At 54.6% G+C, this 21247-nt stretch overlaps 1 protein-coding gene across 2 annotated transcripts in view; it reads left to right on the top strand.

Annotated features, from left to right (window-relative positions):
- The window catches only part of KIRREL3 (kirre like nephrin family adhesion molecule 3), a 487625-nt gene extending 472503 nt beyond the window's left edge, over positions 1–15122 (top strand). The window contains exons 11-17 of one of the 2 annotated variants that reach the window (XM_010986268.3): positions 277–377; positions 2271–2469; positions 3928–3963; positions 7209–7316; positions 8772–8881; positions 13386–13472; positions 14023–15122. In XM_010986268.3, coding sequence (XP_010984570.2) covers positions 277–377; positions 2271–2469; positions 3928–3963; positions 7209–7316; positions 8772–8881; positions 13386–13472; positions 14023–14466 — 1085 coding nt within the window. In that variant the 3' untranslated portion in view covers positions 14467–15122. The remainder of the gene's footprint in view (positions 1–276; positions 378–2270; positions 2470–3927; positions 3964–7208; positions 7317–8771; positions 8882–13385; positions 13473–14022) is intronic. The other variant, XM_031443396.2, reaches the window with a different exon arrangement.
- The last annotated feature ends 6125 nt before the right edge of the window (positions 15123–21247 follow it).

The raw sequence follows: 21247 nt of genomic DNA, 5'->3' as shown, positions 1-21247 counted from the left end.
TAAAATCGGTTAGCGCTTCGTCTACACAGCTCACCTCACCACCTTTTATTAGTTATTTACGTCTCTGGGTGTCGGACTTAGAAGTGCTTACTCAGATCCCTTGAGAGGTTTATGACAGAAGGCCTCGTTTATCTCTGAGTCCCCTGCTCACCCATCGCCTTGCAGGTATAGGCCTTCAGTAAATGTTTGCTGAATGAGTTAAAGAAGGTATAAACTTCTGAATCTGCCAAGAGGGGCCCAGCCAGGGCCTCTGATGAGCCGTTGTCTCCCCAACAGGACCCCCCATCATCTCCAGCACGCAGACCCAGCATGCCCTGCACGGGGAGAAAGGCCAGATCAAGTGCTTCATCCGGAGCACGCCGCCACCCGACCGCATTGTGAGTGCTCCAGGGAGGGCAGGGGGGCGAGGGCCACGGCAAGTGCGTTGGGCAGCCTGGCGGTTCATCTCTGCCCGCAGCTGTGCGACCCCCAGGCTGGTCAGTGACACCTCTGCGTTGCCTTTCCTCGGTGGGGAAAATTATTCCTGCCTTGTGTCTCTTGGAAAGGCATCATGAAGACGAAAATCACAGGCAGCCTCCTGTCTCTGGGCAGGCTGTGCTCCTTGCCTGCAGGTGTGTTTGACTCCACTCTGGCCCTCAGCTGTGCACCAACGTGAACCGTTCCAACCACATTCTGCATCCTGGAGGCAGACGGGCCAGTGAGGGCAGCAGAAGGAAACAATAAACAATGTGTTCCCTCTCCTGGGTCCAAGGCCAGCCTTCGGCCAAATCGTGGACAAGGTGCAGTTTGCAGTTGGCAAAGCCCTTTCTGCACCTCCCGGAGCCCTCTATCGGCCTCCTCTGCTTTGATGTCCACAGAGAACGCTGCCCCGTTTATTGAGTTTTCCCTCTAAAGACATCCCTCCATTCTCCCTCCCGTCTTCAAAACCCTCATCCCCGCAGGGCAGCCCAGGCTGCCTGCGGTACTCAAACCTGGTCCCCTCACTGCCCGCCTGGGTATTTGCGTTTGTAAAAGCAAGGGTCCTCCATCCAAGTCCAGCTGAAACTGGTGGAAACCAGGGCACGGAAACCGAGGGAGGCAAGCATCTCCCAGCACTGTGGGGGTGGGGGGTGGGATGTTGTTAGTGAGACTCAGTGCCCAGGCAGTCCTCCCAGAAGACTGCCCCCGGGTCAAGTTCACAGGGCTTGGCAGTGCCAAGGAGGGCGTGGGGGCATACGCCCAACAAATCCGATGTCACCCTGAAGTTAAGATGTTGTAAGAGCATCATTGTGTTACACCCTTCCTCAGACGTTCGGTTCATTCACTGTCTGAGTCACACAAAAATGGCAAGAATTCACGCGTAGAACTAGTACCTACGCCTCCCCGTTCCCTTCGCTCCTCAATTTTTTTTTAATTGTAAGTGTAACACGTGCCTGTTGTAGAATCCCACTCACTCCTGAGCGTGTTCACACAGTCTCCCTCTTCATGGAGATGGAACTCGAGGCAAGCGGTTCTCAACTGGGGCGGCCCTGCCCCCGGGGGACATTTGGCAATGCCTGGAGACACTGCAGCATGCAGCCCAACATCCTATAGACCCAGGACAGTCCCGCACAACCAAGAATGGTCGGGTCCGGGAAGCGGCTCCTGGCTCAGCCGCCCCCACCTCCCGCAGCACGGGCCGTGTTGCCCAGATCCCACAAACACTGCAGCCAGGGTGGGGTTGGGCGCTTACTGTGCACGGGAAACGGCCCTGAGGAAGGTTAAACGGTCATCCTTGTAAACCAAGATAAAGAGTCTCACAAATGCAACCCTGGGAACATACGTTTGTACAAACAGACCAGACTCAGTCACTCTGGGGCTGGCCTTCCACTCTGCCTGTCAGGGGTGCCTGCTGATGGAGGGGCCCCCACCGCTGCCCCAGAGTCCCCTGCTTGCCTGGGAAAATGTTCCAGGACAGAGACACATAAGGCCCCTGGTTGACAAAAATACCCTCCAAGGTGGCCCAGCCTGTGTGTATGCTGTGTGTTGTGATGAGTGTGGACCTGTGTGTCCACGTGTTGGCGCCGTGTTGGGGGCGGGGCTGTACTAGTGCTGTGATGTGTGTGTGTACTGTGCTGTGTGCATACGTGCCATGATGTGTGCATGTACCTTTCTGTACACATGCGGGTGACCTGTGGCAGTGAGCATGACCATGAGCCAGGCAGCGCCCACCCCGGAGCAGGGAGGTGGCCCGGTGGACCTGGCAGGGTGGCTCTGTCGGGATGTCCTCCTAATTCTTCGCACCCGGACAGGCCTGGTCCTGGAAGGAGAACGTGCTGGAGTCGGGGACGTCTGGGCGCTACACGGTGGAGACAGTCAGCACCGAGGAGGGCGTCATCTCCACACTGACCATCAGCAACATCGTGCGGGCCGACTTCCAAACCATCTACAACTGCACCGCCTGGAACAGCTTTGGCTCCGACACGGAGATCATCAGGCTCAAGGAGCAAGGTGGGGCCGCCCGGGCCGCCGGCCTCTCCCCGCCGAGGGCAGCACCCCAGGCCAGGTTCTCCAGGGTCCTCAGGGGAAAGAGCGCCTACAGGGTACAGGCGGGTCAGGGCCCTTCCCCACCCGCCTGCAGCCTGGGCTGGTCAGTGGGAGTGGCCCTCCTCAGCCCAGCTCCCCCGAGGCCAGGGCCACTGGCCTGCACCAGGAAGCCAGCGGGGAGGAGAGCTGCTCAGGTGGCGGCCCCTTGGGCAATCGACCCAGATTCCAAGGAAAGGCGACCACAGAGGGGGCCGAGCTAATGGCCAGGATGAGCTGCCCCACATTTCCTAAAGGCCCTGCTTCTGGCCCTCAGTAGTTCAGGGGTGGGATCCCTGAGGAGCGCCCCTCACCGGCGACGCACCAGACAGATGTTGGGGAACCTGGCCCAGCCCATTAAGATAACAAGCCAGTCCAGTTTCCCAGAAGTCCCCCGAGGGTGCCTGTGCTAAGCTAGGAGGTAGCACCTGAGCTGTCCAGTCGGACTGTCTGCAGCTCCCTGGGAGACACAGGAGACCCAGGGACCACTGTGCACTGACGACGGAGACACCAACCAGAAGGGCAGCGCTGGGCAGAGGGGCTCAGGGCTGCCAGCCGGGTGGGAGGGAGGAGGTGGCAGGAGGAAGGCTCACCCTGCTGTGACCCCGTGTGCAGACCGCCCAGCTCCTGGTCAAAGGAGATGCTAAGAACTCTAGTCTTGGCTCCGAGTTCTCAGCCTAGACCAGAGGGCTGAGAGCCTTGCAGAGGAATAGAGGGGGCTCCGGAGAAGCTCAGCAGCCAGCCAGCAGCGCGCTGCATCCTGAGATGGGCTGCAGATCTAGCCCCTCTGCCAGCAGGGGTTAAGTCCAGGCAGACAGGCCGACCCAGGGGGACGCAGCCCTGGCAGTCTCTGACTCTCTCCAAGATGAAGGCCCACCCACAGGCCATCAGGCCCTGGAAGAGATTCTGGGCTGAGCAGGTGGTCTAAGCTGGGCCGCTGGGACCTCAGTGCTACCCTGTGGATCACGCATTGCTCCCAACACCTCTTCCCTAAAAGGTGCTGCTTTGCATAATGCTTTGCACATAATTTGCATAATATCATCCACACATCATCCCAACCCTCCCGGTCCCCTGTTGCTTGCCCTCCGTGTCTCCCCCTCAGCTCCCCCACTCCCATGCCCTCCGCTTAGTGCTCTCACCCCAACCTCCTCAGAACCCCGCCCACACTCAACTGTGACCTCTCTCGGGTCCCACCCCTCTGGAGTCTCTAAGTCAGTCTGAACGAACTCCAAGTTCAGTTTGGCTAGCCTGGATCTGTGGGGCATCCCAGAGACGTGATGCAGGAAGGAGCCCCCGCCCCAGCCCCTCCAGATGGCCACCCCTCGGTCCCACCCCACCCTGGCCAGCCAGGTCCTGGCTGTGGACGCTTCCTTTATTTCCAAACAGGTTCGGAAATGAAGTCGGGAGCCGGGCTGGAAGCAGGTAGGAAGGAGACATGAGAAGCCCCCGGGACGGGGGAAGGGACTGCTGGGCTAGTGGGGGAGGGAGCCCAAAATGGGGGTAGGGAGGCCGGTGTAGGCCACTAACTTCTCTGCCCACCCCCCATCTTGAGGGTTTAGTACAGTCAGAGAAGCAGGGAGAGGGTCCCCAACCAGCACGGGTCTAGGGACCCCAGAGACCTGTCTCGCCGCCCGCAGGCTCCTCACAGCCCAGGACACTGGCTCCTGCCCCACCTTTCTCCCATCCCTTCTATTCTGAAGCCCTGGCTCCTCCCCTCTGGGGTCAGCTCGCCCTGCCTGATTCCTCCTGCTTCTCAACATCACCACCAGCGTGGCCATCGCTTCGAGGACACCAGGGCCGCCCAGCCCTGCTGTGGCCTGCGCCATCCATGCTAACCCCATGCTTTGTGCTGGCCAGCTCCACCCCCCAACCCCCGCTCCTGCATTCCCCATGGAGTTGTCATTTCACCACCAGCCTGAGGCCTCCAGGCAGAGCCTCTCTCCCCAGGCACCTGGCAGCAAAGGGGTGACCAGGCTCCCTGAGTCAAGTTGCTGTATCTTGGGACATCACGGGAGACAGGTGCCCCCACCCTTCAGGCAGAAACCCAGAAAAGAGAATCAGGACATCGCAGGCCAGACCCTTGTTCCCATCACGCCGGCCCAGAAGGAGCTGGGGCCAGTCAGTTCCTTGTGGGGCCCACACGCCCCCTCCCCTTTGGGTGCACGTCCCCTTTAAGAGCACCGATCTGAGCACAGGTAAACTCACAGAGGTGACAGTGTCAACTCCTGCAGTGTTCTCCCTGATGCCCCCCAGAGCCCTTCCTGGTGCTGAGCTGGTGCCGCCCTCTGTCTGCACCTCACCTGTCTGCACACTCATCTGGGCTCACACTCGTCTCAGCTCCCTGACACCTTCCTTGGTGGCTGAGACTCCTCGTACCCAACCCACCTCCTCAGATGGAGAGGAGGCTGAGCCGGAGGGCAGCCCCTTCCTCCACTCCCTCTCAGGGACGTCCGAGGGGAGCTCTGTCGGGAGAGGGGCAGCCTGCACAGGTGACCCAGGCAAGAAGCAAACACGCACAGGGAGGCTGCAGAGGGGTGCCACCCCTGGGCCCCTGGGCCCCTGCCCCTGCAGGACTCCCTCTGCCCCACCCACCCACTCAGGGCAGTTCTTCAGATAAGATGGTGCCCCACCACCACTCCCCTCAGCTGTTGACAACTTAAGGAAATCTGGCTTCACAGGATGCCGGAGTCAGAAGACGCCTCAGATGCCACTTCCTGGTACTCGGGTTTCACAGGTGAAACACTGCGGCCCTGTGAAGGAACGTTCCACTGTCATCCTCTGGCTCTGAGCTCAGCTGAGAAAAGACCTGACTTTTTCCAAGGAAAATTCCTAGGAGTCTATAGGAGAAACCAAATCCAACTCACATTAATAAAATTCTAAAGCATAGAACCAGTGAGCTTCCACAACAGCTTTCCTTTCCTGATGGAGCTGAAGCCTAGAGACAGACTCACCTCGCAGTCAGAGCAAGCTCACGGGGCTGGCTGAGGCCAAGCACCTCTTCTCACTCCTGACTGTTGACACCAGCCCAGACACCTCCCATTTTCAGCCGTACCCACCTGCTCCCCCATCATCCCCCCTGCTGTCCTACGGGGTCCCAGCCGCCGGTAGACAGATGATGAATGCACAGTGTGCAGGTCCTGGGCTGGAAGGAAAGTCCCCAGTGTGACTGCCAACACTGCCAACCATGGGGCAGCCCCTCCTCCCGGGGAGGGGCCCCCTCGTCCCAGCAGTGTCTCTCTGTGGGGCTCTACCTCTCTTCCTCTTTCTAAAGAAAACCACAGTGACAGGCCAGAGGCTAACCCGCAGCCCGAGACAAATACCTGGACATGCCCCATCACCCACACTGAGAACACGGCGTGGCGGGGTGGGGCGGGGCCTTGGAAAGGGCCTTGCTCCCCTTGCGTTTGCCACAGGCCCCCTTCCCACACAGACGCTGGAGCAAAGGCTTGGCTAGGCCTGGGTGCCAGGCTCAGTGCCAGCCTTCACCTGCATTCACTCATCTAAGCTCCAAGCACCCCATTTTACAGATAAGAAAAGAGAGGTAAAGTGCATTGCTCAGAAGACAGCCTGGCACCTGGGCTGTGCAGAGCACGTGAGACTTGGAGGATGCCATGTGATGCAGTGCACGGAGCTGGGCAAGATGAAGGGGGTGGATAAGGGCCGACCTGGACTTATGCTGGCTTTACTGCAGCTATGTGTCCTTAACCAAGTCACTTGATTTCTCTGGACCTCAGGGTTTCCATCCATCAGCGGGAGGCTTAGACTCTGAGCCCTAAGCTCTTCCTGCCCCTGCGTTTTCTACTTTTATTCCCCTGTGCACTATTCAGGGTCCCACATCATGTGCTCGGGCCCCCTACGCAGCCACAGAAGTGTCAGGACTGTCTGGAAAGCACCCACCACAGCCCAGCCCAATGTCACCCTCTCCACCCTGTCTCTACTTGGCTAGGGCAGGAGGCAGACTACAGACACTCAGCAGCCTGAAGGTTTGCCTGGCTGGGGTGGGGGGTGCAGGGATTCCTGCCCAGAGGACTGGCCTAGGGGGAGCAGGACTGGGCATCGCTCCTTAAAGAGGTGGGGCAGCTGTGGTCCACACCCCCAGCCCCGGCCCCGGCCCAAGACCTGGCCTCTGGCAGCTACTGCCTGTGATGTCCAGGCCCCGGGGAGAGGCTGCCTCAGACCTGAAAACTCTCTAACAGCTGGTTGTCGGTGTCCACCCTCTCAGCACATGGGGAAGGGAAGAGAAGGGAAAAGCAAACGAATAAATAGCAGCAGTGACCATGGTCAATTTTCAAAGAAAAGCCAGGACTCCTGACTCCGCAGCCGCTGCAGGACGGAACGCTCCTGGTTTAATCCCACCGAGAGCTAAACTGTACCAGCCAAGCCTCTCACCTCCGGCGTCCCCATCCCCTCCCCCTGTCTGCTTGCCTCCTCTCCCCCCAGCACAATTCCCGTCCCCCAGTTCCCCTGCCCTCTCCTCCACCCCGAGCCCCGCCCGAGCTGACCCCTGTTGGACTCCTGCCCAGGCCTCCGCGGCCTTTCCCGGGAGCACCCATGCGCTGCGGTCCGGCCCCGGCTTGGCAGGGGCCGTGCCCAAGGGAACTGTGAGATCCGGGGGGACAGTGGGCTGTCCCAGCTCCCTCCTCAGTGCACCCGCTTCTCTCCCACAGAGTCTGTGCCGATGGCCGTCATCATCGGGGTGGCTGTAGGAGCCGGCGTGGCCTTCCTCGTCCTTCTGGCAACCATCGTGGCCTTCTGCTGTGCCCGCTCCCAGAGAAGTACGGGAGGGAGACCCGGGAGCTCAGGGAGGGGGACAGAGAAAAAGGCCAGGCTTAGACTGCCCCGGAGAGCAAGTAAGCAGGAGTGCCACGAGCAGGGGCCCTACCGGTGCTGCGAGCTGCTGGGGCAGGGATGGGGTCTGATGGAGCTTTTTACGTGCAGTGCTTTGCGCGGCAGCTGGTACAGAGTGGGCACTTGGACTGATGCTGAGCTGGACAGAGGTGAACTACACCTGGCAGGGCCGTCAGCTAGCACCTTGGATTGAGCACATACGGCATGCTCAGTCCATCGGGAAATGCGGAGAAGCCCCGGGGGATGGGAGGGGGGTGATCTTTGCCCTCCAAGATCTGCTAGTCTAACCAGAAAAGCAGGTCACCCACACACATGAAAAAGAAAAAAAAAAATTCAAGGAATTGCTTTGTGCAGACTTTTAAAGGTCTTTAGTCATTAGCAATAAAGTTCTGGTGTTTATGCTCTCTTGAATCCTGTGTGCCCGGAGCTTCCATCCTGGGCACAGCTCTGAAGTTATGTGTGACAGACGGATATGTGGAAGGGTAAAATGGGATGGTGGAAACAATGCAGATAGAGTCTTCTGGTCCTACTTCTTCTACCCCGTGACCCCGGGCAAGCCACAACTGTTCCAGGCCTCAGTTTCCTCCCGGGTAATAGCAAGGGGGTGGATGACGTAGTTTTAGGGCCCCACCCGGCTCTAACATCTACGAGCATAAGGCACAAAAGGAATAATCAGGGTGAGCCTGCCCCTCGTCCACTTGGCAGCCTTTACGTGTTGGCAGAAAGCTGCCTGTATCCACCACCCAAACTGAGCAGCCTTGCTCTCTTGACTGCCCCCAGTGATGCCATCTCAGGCCCTCCCTCGCCACCCTCTCAGCGGACAGCATAGGGGAGCATATTTTAGCAAGAATTTTTTAACGGAGCTCCCCAGGTATAAGTCAGCTTCCTCCCCCAGAAACTGTAAGCTCTCCATCATGGAAGGGTTGACACCATCACGGAAGCTGGACCACCATGTGCAAGGACGTGTCTGCTCTGGGCGGGAGGTTGATCATGGGATCTCGAGGTCCTTTCTAACAGTCAGATGTGTGATTCTCTGAACAGAGATCAGAGCCTGGTGAAGTAGGTCAGGGAAGACTTTTAGAAGATGAGAAGTTAGTAGGATGACAAAGTGGGCAAATGGATGAGAATGACCTCCCAAGCCATGGGAGGAGCAGTGAGAGGCTGAGGGGGGTGCAACCAGGAGCCAACAGAGAAAGCGCTCTGAGGCCCCAACAGCCCACAGCACGTCCAGACAGCTGTTCTCTTTTGGAGGGGGCGGCATGAACTGCGGAGTTCAGGGGCTGGAGGGTAAATTCGAAGGGTGGGGGAGCTTGACATCTCAGGTCCTAATGCCTGTGATGACAACTGAATCTGTTGTCTACACTTTCCTATTTTATGTCCAGATCTCAAAGGTGTTGTGTCAGCCAAGAATGATATCCGAGTCGAGATTGTCCACAAGGAGCCTGCCTCTGGCCGGGAGGCTGAGGAACACCCCACCATCAAGCAGCTGATGGTGAGAATGCGGTCTGCTCCCCATCCCGCCCCGACCTCTGTGCCCTGAAGCTCCCAGGACCAGGGGCTTCCGGATGCTCTAATGCCCCTGAGAAGCAAAGCTTCAGTTGAGACATGCTCCCTCCTCCCCCTCCCATAATAAGCCAGGGACCTACAGGCAGACCTAGGAGACATCGTAGGTTTGGCTCCAGGCCCTCACAATAAAGCGAGTCACAGGAGTTTGGGGGGTCTCCCAGTACATACCAAAGTTATGTTTATCTATCCTATAGTCTGTTAAGTGTGCAATAATAGCATTATGTCTTTTAAAAATGTACATACCTTAATGAAAAAGTACTTAATTGCTAAAAAATGCTAACCATCCTCTGAGCCTTCAGCAAGTCGTCGCAGTGAACATCAGAGGTCACGGATCACAGATCACCGAAACAAATATGATAATAATGAAAAACTAAAAATTTGTGAGAATTACCAAAATGTGGCCCAGAGACACGAAGTGAGCAAATGCTGTTGGAAAAAGGGCACCGACAGACTTGCTCGAGGCAGGGTTACCACACACCTTGAATCTGTAAAAAAATGAAATATTTGTAAAGCACAGTAAAACTAAGTATGTTTGTATTCTCAGCCAACAAAGGCTTATTGTGTGTCTACTGTATTGTGCTTGGGGTTCTAGGAGATCAAAGGTATCTAAGACGCAGTCCTGGCTTTCTATGGGGAGGGGAGACGGGCATAAATTGCTGTAATATGCTGTGATATAACGTGTAATTCTACACACACACACACACACACACACAGAGCTGTTACAGTATCAGGTCCCTCCCCTGCTCCCCCGACTCCCCAAGAAGTTTGAGGTGGGCACAGGTTCCTCTTTGGGGACTAGACTGCCTGTCAGAAGCAAACTCATGACTTTTCCAGCCACACCAAGGCCACTCCTCCTCCTCCCATTCCCCACTCATGCACCATCACCCACCCACCTGTCCAAGCAGAATCCTGGAAAACCCTGGCACATACTGTGTCACGGTTGTGACACACTGGAGTAGCAGCAGCAATCAAGTGGGTAAAGAGCCTGGGCCTCCCTGTGCATCAGTCTCCTTGTCGAGCACATGGGACGAAGGTCAGGGTACGCGAGGCAGGGGTGAGGGCTGAGTGAGTCAAGCCCGGAAGAGGCTGGAGCCCCCCCCCCCCCCCCCCGGGAACACGGTGAGCGCTCAGGGGATGGTAGCTGTTGGCGCTGCTGTGAAATCACCTGTTTCCTTATCTGTCTCCACTAGATGGTGAGCAAGCTGCCTTCTCCATCCCCGTGTCCCCACAGCCTTCACACAGCCCCTGGCAGATGCTCCCCAACACTTGGTGGATTGAACTGACCTTTTCTCTGCTGCTCTTTTTCTATCCCGTTGATTTTCAGATCCTGTCAATTCTGCTTCAAAACATTTCAAATCTGTGCCCCTGCCTGTCCTCCACGGTTACTCCTCAGTTTGGGCCTCTCCGAGGCTCCCCCAGTCTATGGCAGCACCCTCCTATGTGGTCTCTCATTCTCGCCTTTCACCACGTTCCTCAGTCCACGCCACAGAGTCCCACAAAGGGTCCTTCTAAGATGCAGATCTGGTCCTGTTACTGCCCTGGTCCTGTTAAAATTCCCCAGTGGCTCCAGGTCTGCTGGAGAGCCCCACCGCCGAGCGTGTCCTCGGGCCCTTCCTCAGGAGGCGGCTGCCAGTCTGTCTGGCTCCACCTTCATGCCAAAGGCACCCAGCCCTCCAACACCCCAAAGAACTTGCAGTCCCCAGCCTTTGAGTCTTCCATGTCTCGAAGGCTTTGCGTTGCTGTTCTCTCTAGCTGTGGGTCTTGTCTGTCAAATTTCACATTCTCCTATGAGAAACAGCTTGAATGTCACCTCCTCTGTAATTTTCCAGGCTTGTCCCTCAATAGCTGGCAGAGCTGGGAACTTTCTGCACCACCATGCCCCCCACAAACACTTTGCATGCTCCTCTTTCATGGCGCTGTCGCCTGAAAGAAAATGCACAACCTAAAAGTTGAGAATTGTGTTTTATTTGACGGAGTTTCTGAGGACTCAAGCCCGGGAGCTGGCCTCTCAGATGGCTCTAAGACTGCTCTGGAGAGGCAGGGGAGGAGCCAGGATACCTAGGAATTTTTGCAACAAATACCAGGTAGTCAGAACTTTAAAAGATGACTGTTAATTAAAGAAAACAAGACATCTCAAGTTAAGGAACTTAGCACTTTTCTGTGTATGGGAAGGTGCAAAAGTCTGGGCTCATTGAAATCATTCCTTTGATATGCACCTAGCTCTCTAGGGCCAGTGTCTTCTTTCCCATCCCGAGGGCCCTCAGGGCACACTGCTGGGGGTGTCTGCAGAGGCCAGGCTGCCTGCTCATCTCCATCCTGAGTTCCCCGATCACCATCTGGGCGGTAGTAGTGGCTGATGACTTGATGGCTGCAGCCGCCTTTGTTTACTGATATGGCTGGAAATTTTTTTTTCCTTCACAGTGCATTGCTCTAATTATGTGTTAGCCTCTCCAATTATCCCAGAGTTCTTCAAGGGCAAAGGTCACGTTCCCCAGTTGTTGAATGTCTATCCCCTCCAGGCCTAACTTAGTGCCTGACACAGCAGAACATTCCATCTTACTAGGGAGGGAACCACAGCCCAGACCTGGGCAGGAATGGGCGTCTCCGTAGATGAGCTTTACCTAGTCTGGTGTGGAAGTACCCAGCCTGTCCTTCGTCCCCAGGGGACCTTGCATTCCCTCCCACTGGGACGTTCTGACCCCCTCAGACTGTCTCCACAACACCCCCCAGTCCAAACCCACAGGAAAGAGTGGGGGTCACTCAGGAGTTGGTTCAGAGTGGGGATAACCCTGGCAGAGAACCCCTTGAGGGCTCCCCTTGGGGAGACCTTTGTTCCCTCGCTCCCTTCACCCCCGGCCCTATACGGCCCCAACTTGGAGGTGAGTCAGGCTTAGAAGCTGAATCTGGTGGGAAAGAAGAATTCAATCCAGATAGAGCCACAGCATTTACTAGGAAATGGAAAAAAAGCAGCATTAGCAGGGAGGTGACAGGGTGCAAGTACTTTGGCCAATTCTGCGAGGCTCCAACACGAGATCGGGGAAATGAGTCATGACGGAGAAGACACGTCCCGGTGCCCGGAGTGGATGGGAGCCTGGCCTAGATCATGTCATGTGCAGAAGGGCTACGTGGAAGGACATTCTGTGCCATAGGACAAGCATGGCTACAGCTGTTCGGATTAATTAACAAACCCACTGTGTGCCAGGTCTGCTCTGTTTTCATTTTCAGAAAGTCATTCAGAGCTGTGTCACCTGCTTCATTCATCTGACATCAACCTAACACTGGTGACAGTCCTACTGCACACCGGACGCTGGCAGATCAAAGAATTAATAAAACATGGTTAACTATGATTCCACTCCAAAAGCATTTTGGTCGCTGACCACGATCTGTAAGGCACTGTACCTGGTGTGCTGGGGGCCCCAAGAGAAACAAGAAGCCATCCTTGTCCTCAGGCTCTTTTTGGCTTCTGTTAAGGAAAATATGAGTAATGGAAATCATTGCTGTGAGTAACAGGTGAGGTCTTAGCTGCCAGCACCTCACAGGTAGTTATTCCTTCTCAAGACCTTCATGAAGCTTATCACCGGTGAGGAACTGCCCTGCAGAGCCCAAGCCCTGCCCAGAGGGTCTGTCCTTATTTATCCACAGGTCCAGCTCCCTGATGAACACAAACGTTTCTTCTTTTTTCTTAATAGAAGAAGTGGCAAAAGTGTTTTTTCTTTTTTTTTTTTAATTTTGTTATTTTAACTGAAGTATAGTTGACTTACAATGTGAGCTTCAGGTGTACAGTAAAGCGATGCAGTTACATGTATATGTACATAGAGATGTATTTTTCCTATTCTTGTCCATTATATGTTATTACAAGAAATTGAATATAGTTCCCCATGCTATACAGTATGTCCTTGTTCTTTATCTATTTTATGGATAGTAGTATGTATCTGTTAACCCCCAAACTTCTCCTAATTTATTCCTTGTCTGCCGTTTCCCCTATGGTAACCATGGTTTGTTTGCTATGTCTGAACACAAGTGTTTCTTAATGTATCTTAATTTACTCTGCTTGACTGCCCCGAGCACAATGCCTGGCCTGAAAGTCAGTAAATGCTCTCCGAATTGAATTAAATCAAAGTGCGGTCTCTGGGAGTGATAACCCTACCCCAATGGAAGAACGTAGGTCTTAGAGACCTGGCCGTCACCCACCTCCCTCTCCGTCTGAATCTCTCAGGAGGGGTGGGGGTGGGGTGGGGGTCCAAGAACAACAGTGAGGTCTGGAATCTCCTCCTGACTCTTGTCACCTGTCTCCAGAGGCCAGGCAGGGAGGGGTGGAAGGGAGGCAGAGATGGCAAGCTTCTTTTGAGCACCTTTCTTCAGCTTTTCCTGGGGGGACGTGGACGGTCAGCCCACCTCCTATCCCCTGAGCAGCCACTTTTGGGTTATAGATGGACCGGGGTGAATTCCAACAAGACTCAGTCCTGAAGCAGCTGGAGGTGCTCAAGGAAGAGGAGAAGGAGTTTCAGAATCTGAAGGTAAGAAGGTTATGACACAGCTCTCATGACTCCAGCCCCAGATCCAGGCAAACAATGGCAGCAAAGAGAAGAGAAAGGCCAGAGGTCACCCTGGGGACAGGCGCCTGTCCTCTCCCTAAGGGTGGACACCCTCCCCGCTGCAAAGGCACCTGCTCTTTCTCCCCAACACTGCGGCAAGAGTTAAGGCTGAGGCCTCACAATCTTCCCCTCCCACAACTCCTCACCACTAACTTTTTAAATGAAGTTTTCATGTTCCAGACAGAAACAAAAACCAATGAAATCCTGGCGCTCAAATGGGTTTGAGCTGCCGTGACTTACCAAAGCGTACTTGCCAGGACCCATCCTGCCTCCTTCCCCTAGTGCTCCCCCTTCCTGCTGCCACTTGAATATCTGCCAGACAGCTCTGCTCCAAGCCCCCCCCAGGCCAAGCCTCCCCCGCCATCCATCCCCTTCCTCCCTCCCCTTGTAGGGAGGGCCTGGCTCAGCCAAGAGCCCCCCGCCTTGCTCAGAGCCGGTGGCCTGACGCTGCTCTCCCTCCGGCCCCCCCCAGGACCCCACCAACGGCTACTACAGCGTCAACACCTTCAAGGAGCATCACTCGACCCCCACCATCTCGCTGTCCAGCTGCCAGCCGGACCTGCGGCCCGCGGGCAAGCAGCGAGTGCCCACGGGCATGTCCTTCACCAACATCTACAGCACGCTGAGCGGCCAGGGCCGCCTCTACGACTACGGGCAGAGGTTCGTGCTGGGCGTGGGCAGCTCGTCCATCGAGCTCTGCGAGCGAGAGTTCCAGCGGGGCTCCCTGAGCGACAGCAGCTCCTTCCTGGACACACAGTGCGACAGCAGCGTCAGCAGCAGCGGCAAGCAGGACGGCTACGTGCAGTTCGACAAGGCGAGCAAGGCCTCGGCCTCCTCCTCCCACCACTCCCAGTCGTCCTCCCAGAACTCCGACCCCAGCCGGCCCCTGCAGCGGCGGATGCAGACTCACGTCTGAGGCCACCGGACCGTGGGCGGGGAGGCCCGCGGGGGCCGCAGCCCGTGCTGGCTCTGCAGACACGGTGGGTCCTCGGCAGAGGACCCCACAACCAGCCGCCTCCAGGACAGCTCCGAGGGCCTCGGCCACCACCCTCCTCCGCAGCCCCCACCAAGCACAAGCGCGGACCGGGCCGCAGTGTGTCCCGGGCGTGAGGATGGGGCCATGGTCGGAGGACGCAGCTGAGCGCCTCGTGCCCGTGCTGCATGCCCCGGCCCCCGGCCCTCTCCTGGAGGCCCCTCCTCGGCCTGCCCCACCAACAGGCACTAGAGGCAGCTGTAACTCTGCTTTAACGGAACTGCTCCAGGCGCCCGATGAGCTCTACCCCTTGCTAAACCACAAGCCCTTCCCCTGTGCCTGTGCTCCTAGACAGCCCTGGGGAGCCGGGGGTCAAGCGCTCCCTGCCCCGAGCTGCCCCAGAGAACCCAGCGCCCCTGCTGCTCACAGCCCAGACCCTGGAGGCTGAGAAGCCAGAGCGGCCCCGGCCACCACGCTGGCCCGGAGCCCACCCCCAATCTGTTTGGTGTTTTGTGTCCATACTCTTGCAGTTTTGTCCTTGGACTGGATGCCTCTGGACTCTGAGGTGGGACTGGCCCAAGTGGAGACTGGTGTCTGGGACAGGGGTGGGGGGGGAGTGTGACACCCAGGGGCCCCTCGCCAGGCTGGGATCCAGAGCCTCCCCACCCACCCACCCCTGCTTCGTGTACCCCGCTCCTCTCCTCGGCACATTCGGAGTCAATATAAGGAGGGTGAGAGCTTCTCTGGTCAGGGTTTTTGAAACAGCCACTGGAAGGAGTGTGTCCCGGGAGACGTAGGGTCTGAGGGGACTGGACGGCAGGTCTTTAAGATGCTGAGACCTGTCTTCTCCGCTGAGCCTGGATTCACACAAGGAACCGTGGTCCTGTCTTCGGTAATGCTCCCGGGGCAGGCGAGACAGCAGACCTGCACCTCACTCCTCCCCGCCACTGGAGAATAAATGTTTGGGGCCATTACTCCAACAGATCCACTCTGATCTTTTGTTCCTGCAGAGCCCCAGGAAGAACCCAAGGGCTCAGAGTACGCTTTGGGAACCCAGGGTTCCTTGCCCTGCTCTGATTCAGCTTTCCTCGATCATGAAGGCGGCTGGTAGCCCTGGCTTTCATGGCAATAGAGCCTCCAGGTAGACTCTTGTCCTGGTGGACGTGCCCAGCCCAGAGGGACACACCAACCGCCTGACTCATGCCAAACACAGCTCAGAGGCAAAGGGCTCAGACTGCACATTCGAGGTGCCCTCCTAGGCCTTTCTCTCAGCAATATTCTGCAAGGGTAGCTCCCTCCACTGGGGGTTCAAGGGAGGTGGCCCTCTTCAAAGAGCCTGTCACCAAGCACCCCAGCACTCTAATGTGAGATTCAAATAATGCTCTAAGAATGGCCGCATTTTGGTGGGAGCCTTGATGTGGCGCGGGCAGACGGGCTGGTGGATAAACAGGGCCGAGTAAGACTGCTAGCTCAGGAAGCAGGATTCCCAGGGAACTTTGGAGAAGCCACACTGTCCTGGACGTTGGAGGTTCCTCCTAAGTTTTCCACCCATCTCCTCCACCTTCCCCGGCAGCCCTTACCCATCAAGAGAACCTTCATCGCAGAAGGCTGTGTCTCATTCATACGTTGATTCCTTGGACAACCCCACCCCACAGATTCTATACATAGCCTTCCCAGTGCCTCCAGCCAGAGGATTTTTCTGCTTCCATCATATTTTCTATTGCTTCAAAACCCTCCATTCCCTAGATATCTTCCTTTGCAGCCTCCAAGCCCGAGGGAGTAGAAATTGATAAGAAATACATGTGTACCCCCCACCCCCACGTCCCGCTCCTGGTAACGTTCCCCGTGCAGCACTGGTGCCCCGTGTGCTGCAGCTTCATCCTGACAAGCCATCTTCCTTCCTGTCATGTTTTGCCTTTGCCAACAAGCAATAAGGATCTAAGAGCAGATGCAAAGGCCTTGGTGTGCTAGAGTAAGGAAGAGGATGACCTAAGGGATGTGTCCATTTATTTCTCCTGGTCTCCCCAGCTTGGAGGTGGGGGGGAAATCTACCTCCTACTCCTCACCACAGCCTACCTTGCCCCTGGGCCCCTGCCACACACACACACAGCTCTCATAATAGGATGGAGGTACCCTTTCTTTCTTGGGACCCAAAGTTCTGGCACAGAATAACCAGGGGAACAGGAAGAAATCCCATCTCCCAGAGAACAGAACTCTCTTCTCCCTCGGGAGCCTCAGACACTCGCAGGGCGAGAGTATGGACATTGTGGAAGATGGGCAGAGAGCACAGGGGCAGTGCAGTCAGGACTCGGCTACCCGGTGTCCACCCCTGAGCCCCCTCCACAGCACAAACACAGCAAAGGATTGCCGAAGTGGTAGGAGACCGCAAGCGAGGCCCTGGCGAAAGAGGAGAGCACAGACGGGGGAAAGTGGCAGGCTCTGGGGGCTTCTGGAATGTTGAGACATTGAGAAGGAGCCTGGACAGCACCGTGTGCACCCCTCAACCCCTCAGTTGTCTCCAGCAACACTAACTTCTCATGCAGGAATAAGGTGAAAAAAAGCTGGTAAAGGGAAGTGTTTAAAAAAAAAATGAAGGCAGTGGGAAGCCCTGAAGTCCCCTGTAGGTGATTTCAAATTAACTGAAATGGGTCCTTCACATTTGTAATCTTACTTCATTCTCACAATTCTACAAAGCATTACCATTGTACAGACGAGGGAATGAGGCTTAAAGAAGCCAAAAGACCAGCCCAAGGTCACAGAGCTAACAAGTGACAAGCAAGAGATTTAAACACACGTGATTTCCCCTGTGAAATGCTTCCGTCCTACAGTGCGAGCCCAGGCCAGTTTCATCCTAGGACATGATGAAAACGGCCAACGAAAACGGACTCACTCAGGGGCAGGCTGAGCAAGGGCCAGCTGCAGCTCCAGCGGGAGGGCAGGACTGGCACCCTCCCCCGCCAGTCCCCAGATGACCTGGAAAGACCACGGCTCCCTGGGAAAGCTCGTCTGTGTATCAAATCACCCCCAGCCCTCCCAAGGCCAGGATCCAGTTTTCTGATAGCTTTGCAGTTCGTTATTGGCTCCAAGTCACTGGATGGGGGCCCAGTTTCTAACTCTCAGGCTCTCTATCGGCCTGGAAAGATCAGGGTTACTTCCACCACGTCTTCAACTTTCATGGCACAGGAAGTGGTCTCACACTGAGCACTAGCACACCGCATCAAACCCGCCTCCGATGCACTGGAAACCAGCGCTGTAAAGGAGCAGGCCTTGAAGATGCCTTCGAGCTTCTGGAGTAGGAAAGTCTGGGGGAAATAACAGCAAATGTGATGCAGCCCTTTGGGGATTTCTCAGGACGGGAGAAAAAGAGCTCGCAGCAACTCCAGTTCTCACTCCCTGCATGGAGAGGCACACACAGCGTGAGGCGTTTTCTGTGATGGGGTCAGAACTGAAATCACAAGGCACATGCTCCGCCAGTCCCATCAGCCCTTCCCAGGTGTGGTGAGCGGTCTATGACGGTGCCAGCAAAGAAGGACGAGGGGGGGCCCTGTGATTAGTTTCTTCTCTAGGAAGTTGCCCTAGAAAACACACTCTTTATTAAAATAAAAGTATAAATATTTAAATAAAAACGATCCTAATTTGCATATAGATTTTTATTTACAATACCACTTTGGGTGTCTGTTTAAAGAAACATGAACATTCAGACATAATGACATCTCAACCAAGTCTTACATTTTATTTCCCCTTTAAATAAGCCTTTTAGAAGCCTCTTATGGACGTTGTTTTTAGATGTAACCACACACCAGCTATTTGCAGCTTCAGCAGCAAAACCACGAGCGTTCTCTGAGAGTCACTGATAAAACCTTCCCTCGCTCTGACAGTTCCTTCTCATACCCAGTAAGGCTCCGATCTTTTCCCCAACCCCCAATGTTTCCATCTTCCTAACTAGGTCACAAACTGGGGGAAATGAGAAAATTCCAAGCTACTCTTCTTTCTGAAAATAAGGATTTGTTTTCCTGGATGAATACATTCGTGATGCAGGGAGAGGACCATCCGCCCTTTCCCTCTCTAACTGCCATTCTTCCTGGGTCCGTCTCCCGCTCCTCTCGAATGGCGAAGTCTTGGGCATACACTGAAAGCTTTCATGACTAAGGCCTTGCGGTTTCACTCCCACCACCGCCCTCATCTTTAAAAGGCCTTTTGTGAACACATGCCATTCACAAGATGCATCGTTGCGTCGTGGTCGGCATCCCTGGTACCCATATCCGCCTGCCGCGCCGTGTTCCCAGAACTCCTCTCTGAGACAGTCCGCTCCGCCCACCCGCAGGGCTGGGACGGCCTCAACCCCTGGGCCGAAAGTCTCCCTTGAGATCACTGCTCAGGGAGCCCAGCCATGCAAGGGGATCCTCTTCCCTCCTGTGGCCCTAGGACATATCTTGGGATGCTGAGAGCATTCCCATAATGATCCCCTATAGCTGTCTCCTTTGTGGTAAATGTGAGTTGTTCAATGTTCAAAGACAAGGTAAAGGAAGTCTCAGGAAACAGATCTTCTGTGAGAGAATCAGGTTCTTATTCAATGGACCCTCTCTGAAATCTACTCCCCATTATGCAAGAGGGTAGGCACAACTCAGGATAGGAGCTGAATATAGGGGTTCATCCCTGAAAGTCACCCTCAATTAGGCAAAGACAGGTTCAAGTGGACTAAGTTTGAGATACCATCTTGACCACCTTCGTAAAGAAATTAAAGGGCCAGGGCCTTGCTGCCCAAGGACACAGTGGGCACTGCACTTGGGAGAAATACGCAGTGAAGAAGGCATTCGAGATCAAGGGATACAGATGAGGATTCAGGAATTCTACAGCAGGATTTTCAGATAAAATTTCCTACCTGACTTTATTTAAAAGTTTTTCGGGGAAGGAGGGTGTAGCTCAAGTGGTAGAGCACATGCTTACCATGCATGAGGTCCTGGGTTGGGACCTCCATTAAAAAAAATAAATAAACCTAATTACCTCCCCCTGCCAAAAAAACAAAACAAAAACAAAAAACATCCATTCATTTATCTGGCTGAGGGTCTAGCTCAGTGGTCAAGTGTGTGCTTAGCATGCACGAAGTCCTGGGTTCAATCCCCAGTACCTCCGTTAAAAATAAATAAACCTAATTCCCCCCCCCCCCCAACAACAACAACAAAAAAAACAGCAACAATAGAAAAAAAAAAAAGTTTCTCTAGCTCTCTTGCCATGCAGGGCCACGAGTCGAACAGAAATCTACAGAGAAAAAGAACCAAACTGGAGAGGATCTCCCCACCAAACTGTAACTTGTTCTCTGATATTTTTCCTCAGGAGAGAAACAGATTTTTAAGCAAGTGAAGACACTCCTTAAGTGTTTAGGTTGGTGGTGTACGTAAATAGAGTTTTAGGAAACCTCAGAATAATAGACAGTTCTGGAACAGCTTTGTTCAGTAATTCCAACTTCGATCCCCTGGGGTGATTTCTCTCATTCCCTCCGCCAACTCCACCCTCCCAGTCACACAAGATCCTTGAGGAAGCAGTGTCTCTGTCGAGGGGTGTAGTTCTTTAAACTGTTGGTCTTGCCTGGGAACTGAAATCTGGCTCCCAAAGTTCATTCTTCCCTAAAAACCTTTGTCATATCCCTCTGTGCTAACTCCTAGACAGGACTGTGGTCTCCTCAACCTGCTCCCAACCCCTGCAATCCCTTCACTTGAAGAGGTGAAGCCCTCCGATACATTTGGGCTCCCCCCAAATCTGACATCTAACGAGACCCAAGGTTCATCTCCCCGCCTTACTTCTCGGGTCCTCAGAACTCAACAAGAAGAGAAAGGAAACAGGAAAACAGGCTATAACTACCGACATACATACATACATAGATTCCTCCTTAAACTTTTAAGTTGGAAAGATTTCCTGGAACCACATCTGGTACAAAACCATGGAAATGCTCAAAACTAACAAATAGTTTTCTGAAGCTATAATTAAGACATCAAAAAGATCAGATGGTTTAGGGGAGAGCGTACCAACTCTGAGGATGTACTTCTCAACCTTCGTTTAGGAACCTATCCCGGTAGGCTGCGTGCCCTGGAAATGGACAATAGCACCCAAGAAACCCCCTTCTCCAAAAAGCCCTAAGGGCATCTGACTTCAATATAAAAACCACTGCCAGAGAGCAGTTTGAACTCACAGTTCACTGTTGGGATTATGCAAAGCCTGTACCCGAGTCCTCTCACCAATGTCTTACCTTCCCCTACTTAGCCTGAGGGTGATTTGAAGACAAAGACTTTTTTTGTAACTAGTGGTACCTGGGCGCGTGTTTGGCCCTCCAGATGTACCTCACCGGTTGCATACATGCTTTCCGGCATTTTCTATTATGCAAGGCAGCTTTCCAATCTAATATTTGTATCATACTTTACAGTCTACACAGTGTTTTTCCAGACGTATTCCCACTGGATCCTTAAAGCCTCATTGTGAGGCAGGCAGACATAATCAGTACTTAACAGGTCACATGACAGAGCAGGGCGTAGACCCCAGGAGAGTATGAGCGCTTACACCTTACTGCCTCACAGACAGAGCAGCTTCCGCGTTCAAAATTTTCACAGGCTGGCCAGTCTCTAGGGGAGGCAACTGGATGTATTCATACCTCAGAAATCGTAAATAAGGACACACAGCTAAGGCACACTACTTGATGTGAGTGTACACTATCATGTAAATGTGTTGCTGG

Source organism: Camelus dromedarius, chromosome 34, assembly GCF_036321535.1.
Source record: "Camelus dromedarius isolate mCamDro1 chromosome 34, mCamDro1.pat, whole genome shotgun sequence".
Classification (NCBI taxonomy): Eukaryota; Metazoa; Chordata; class Mammalia; order Artiodactyla; family Camelidae; genus Camelus; species Camelus dromedarius.
The sequence above is the reverse complement of the archived record's forward strand: the minus strand, read 5'-3'. Positions and strand labels throughout refer to the sequence as shown.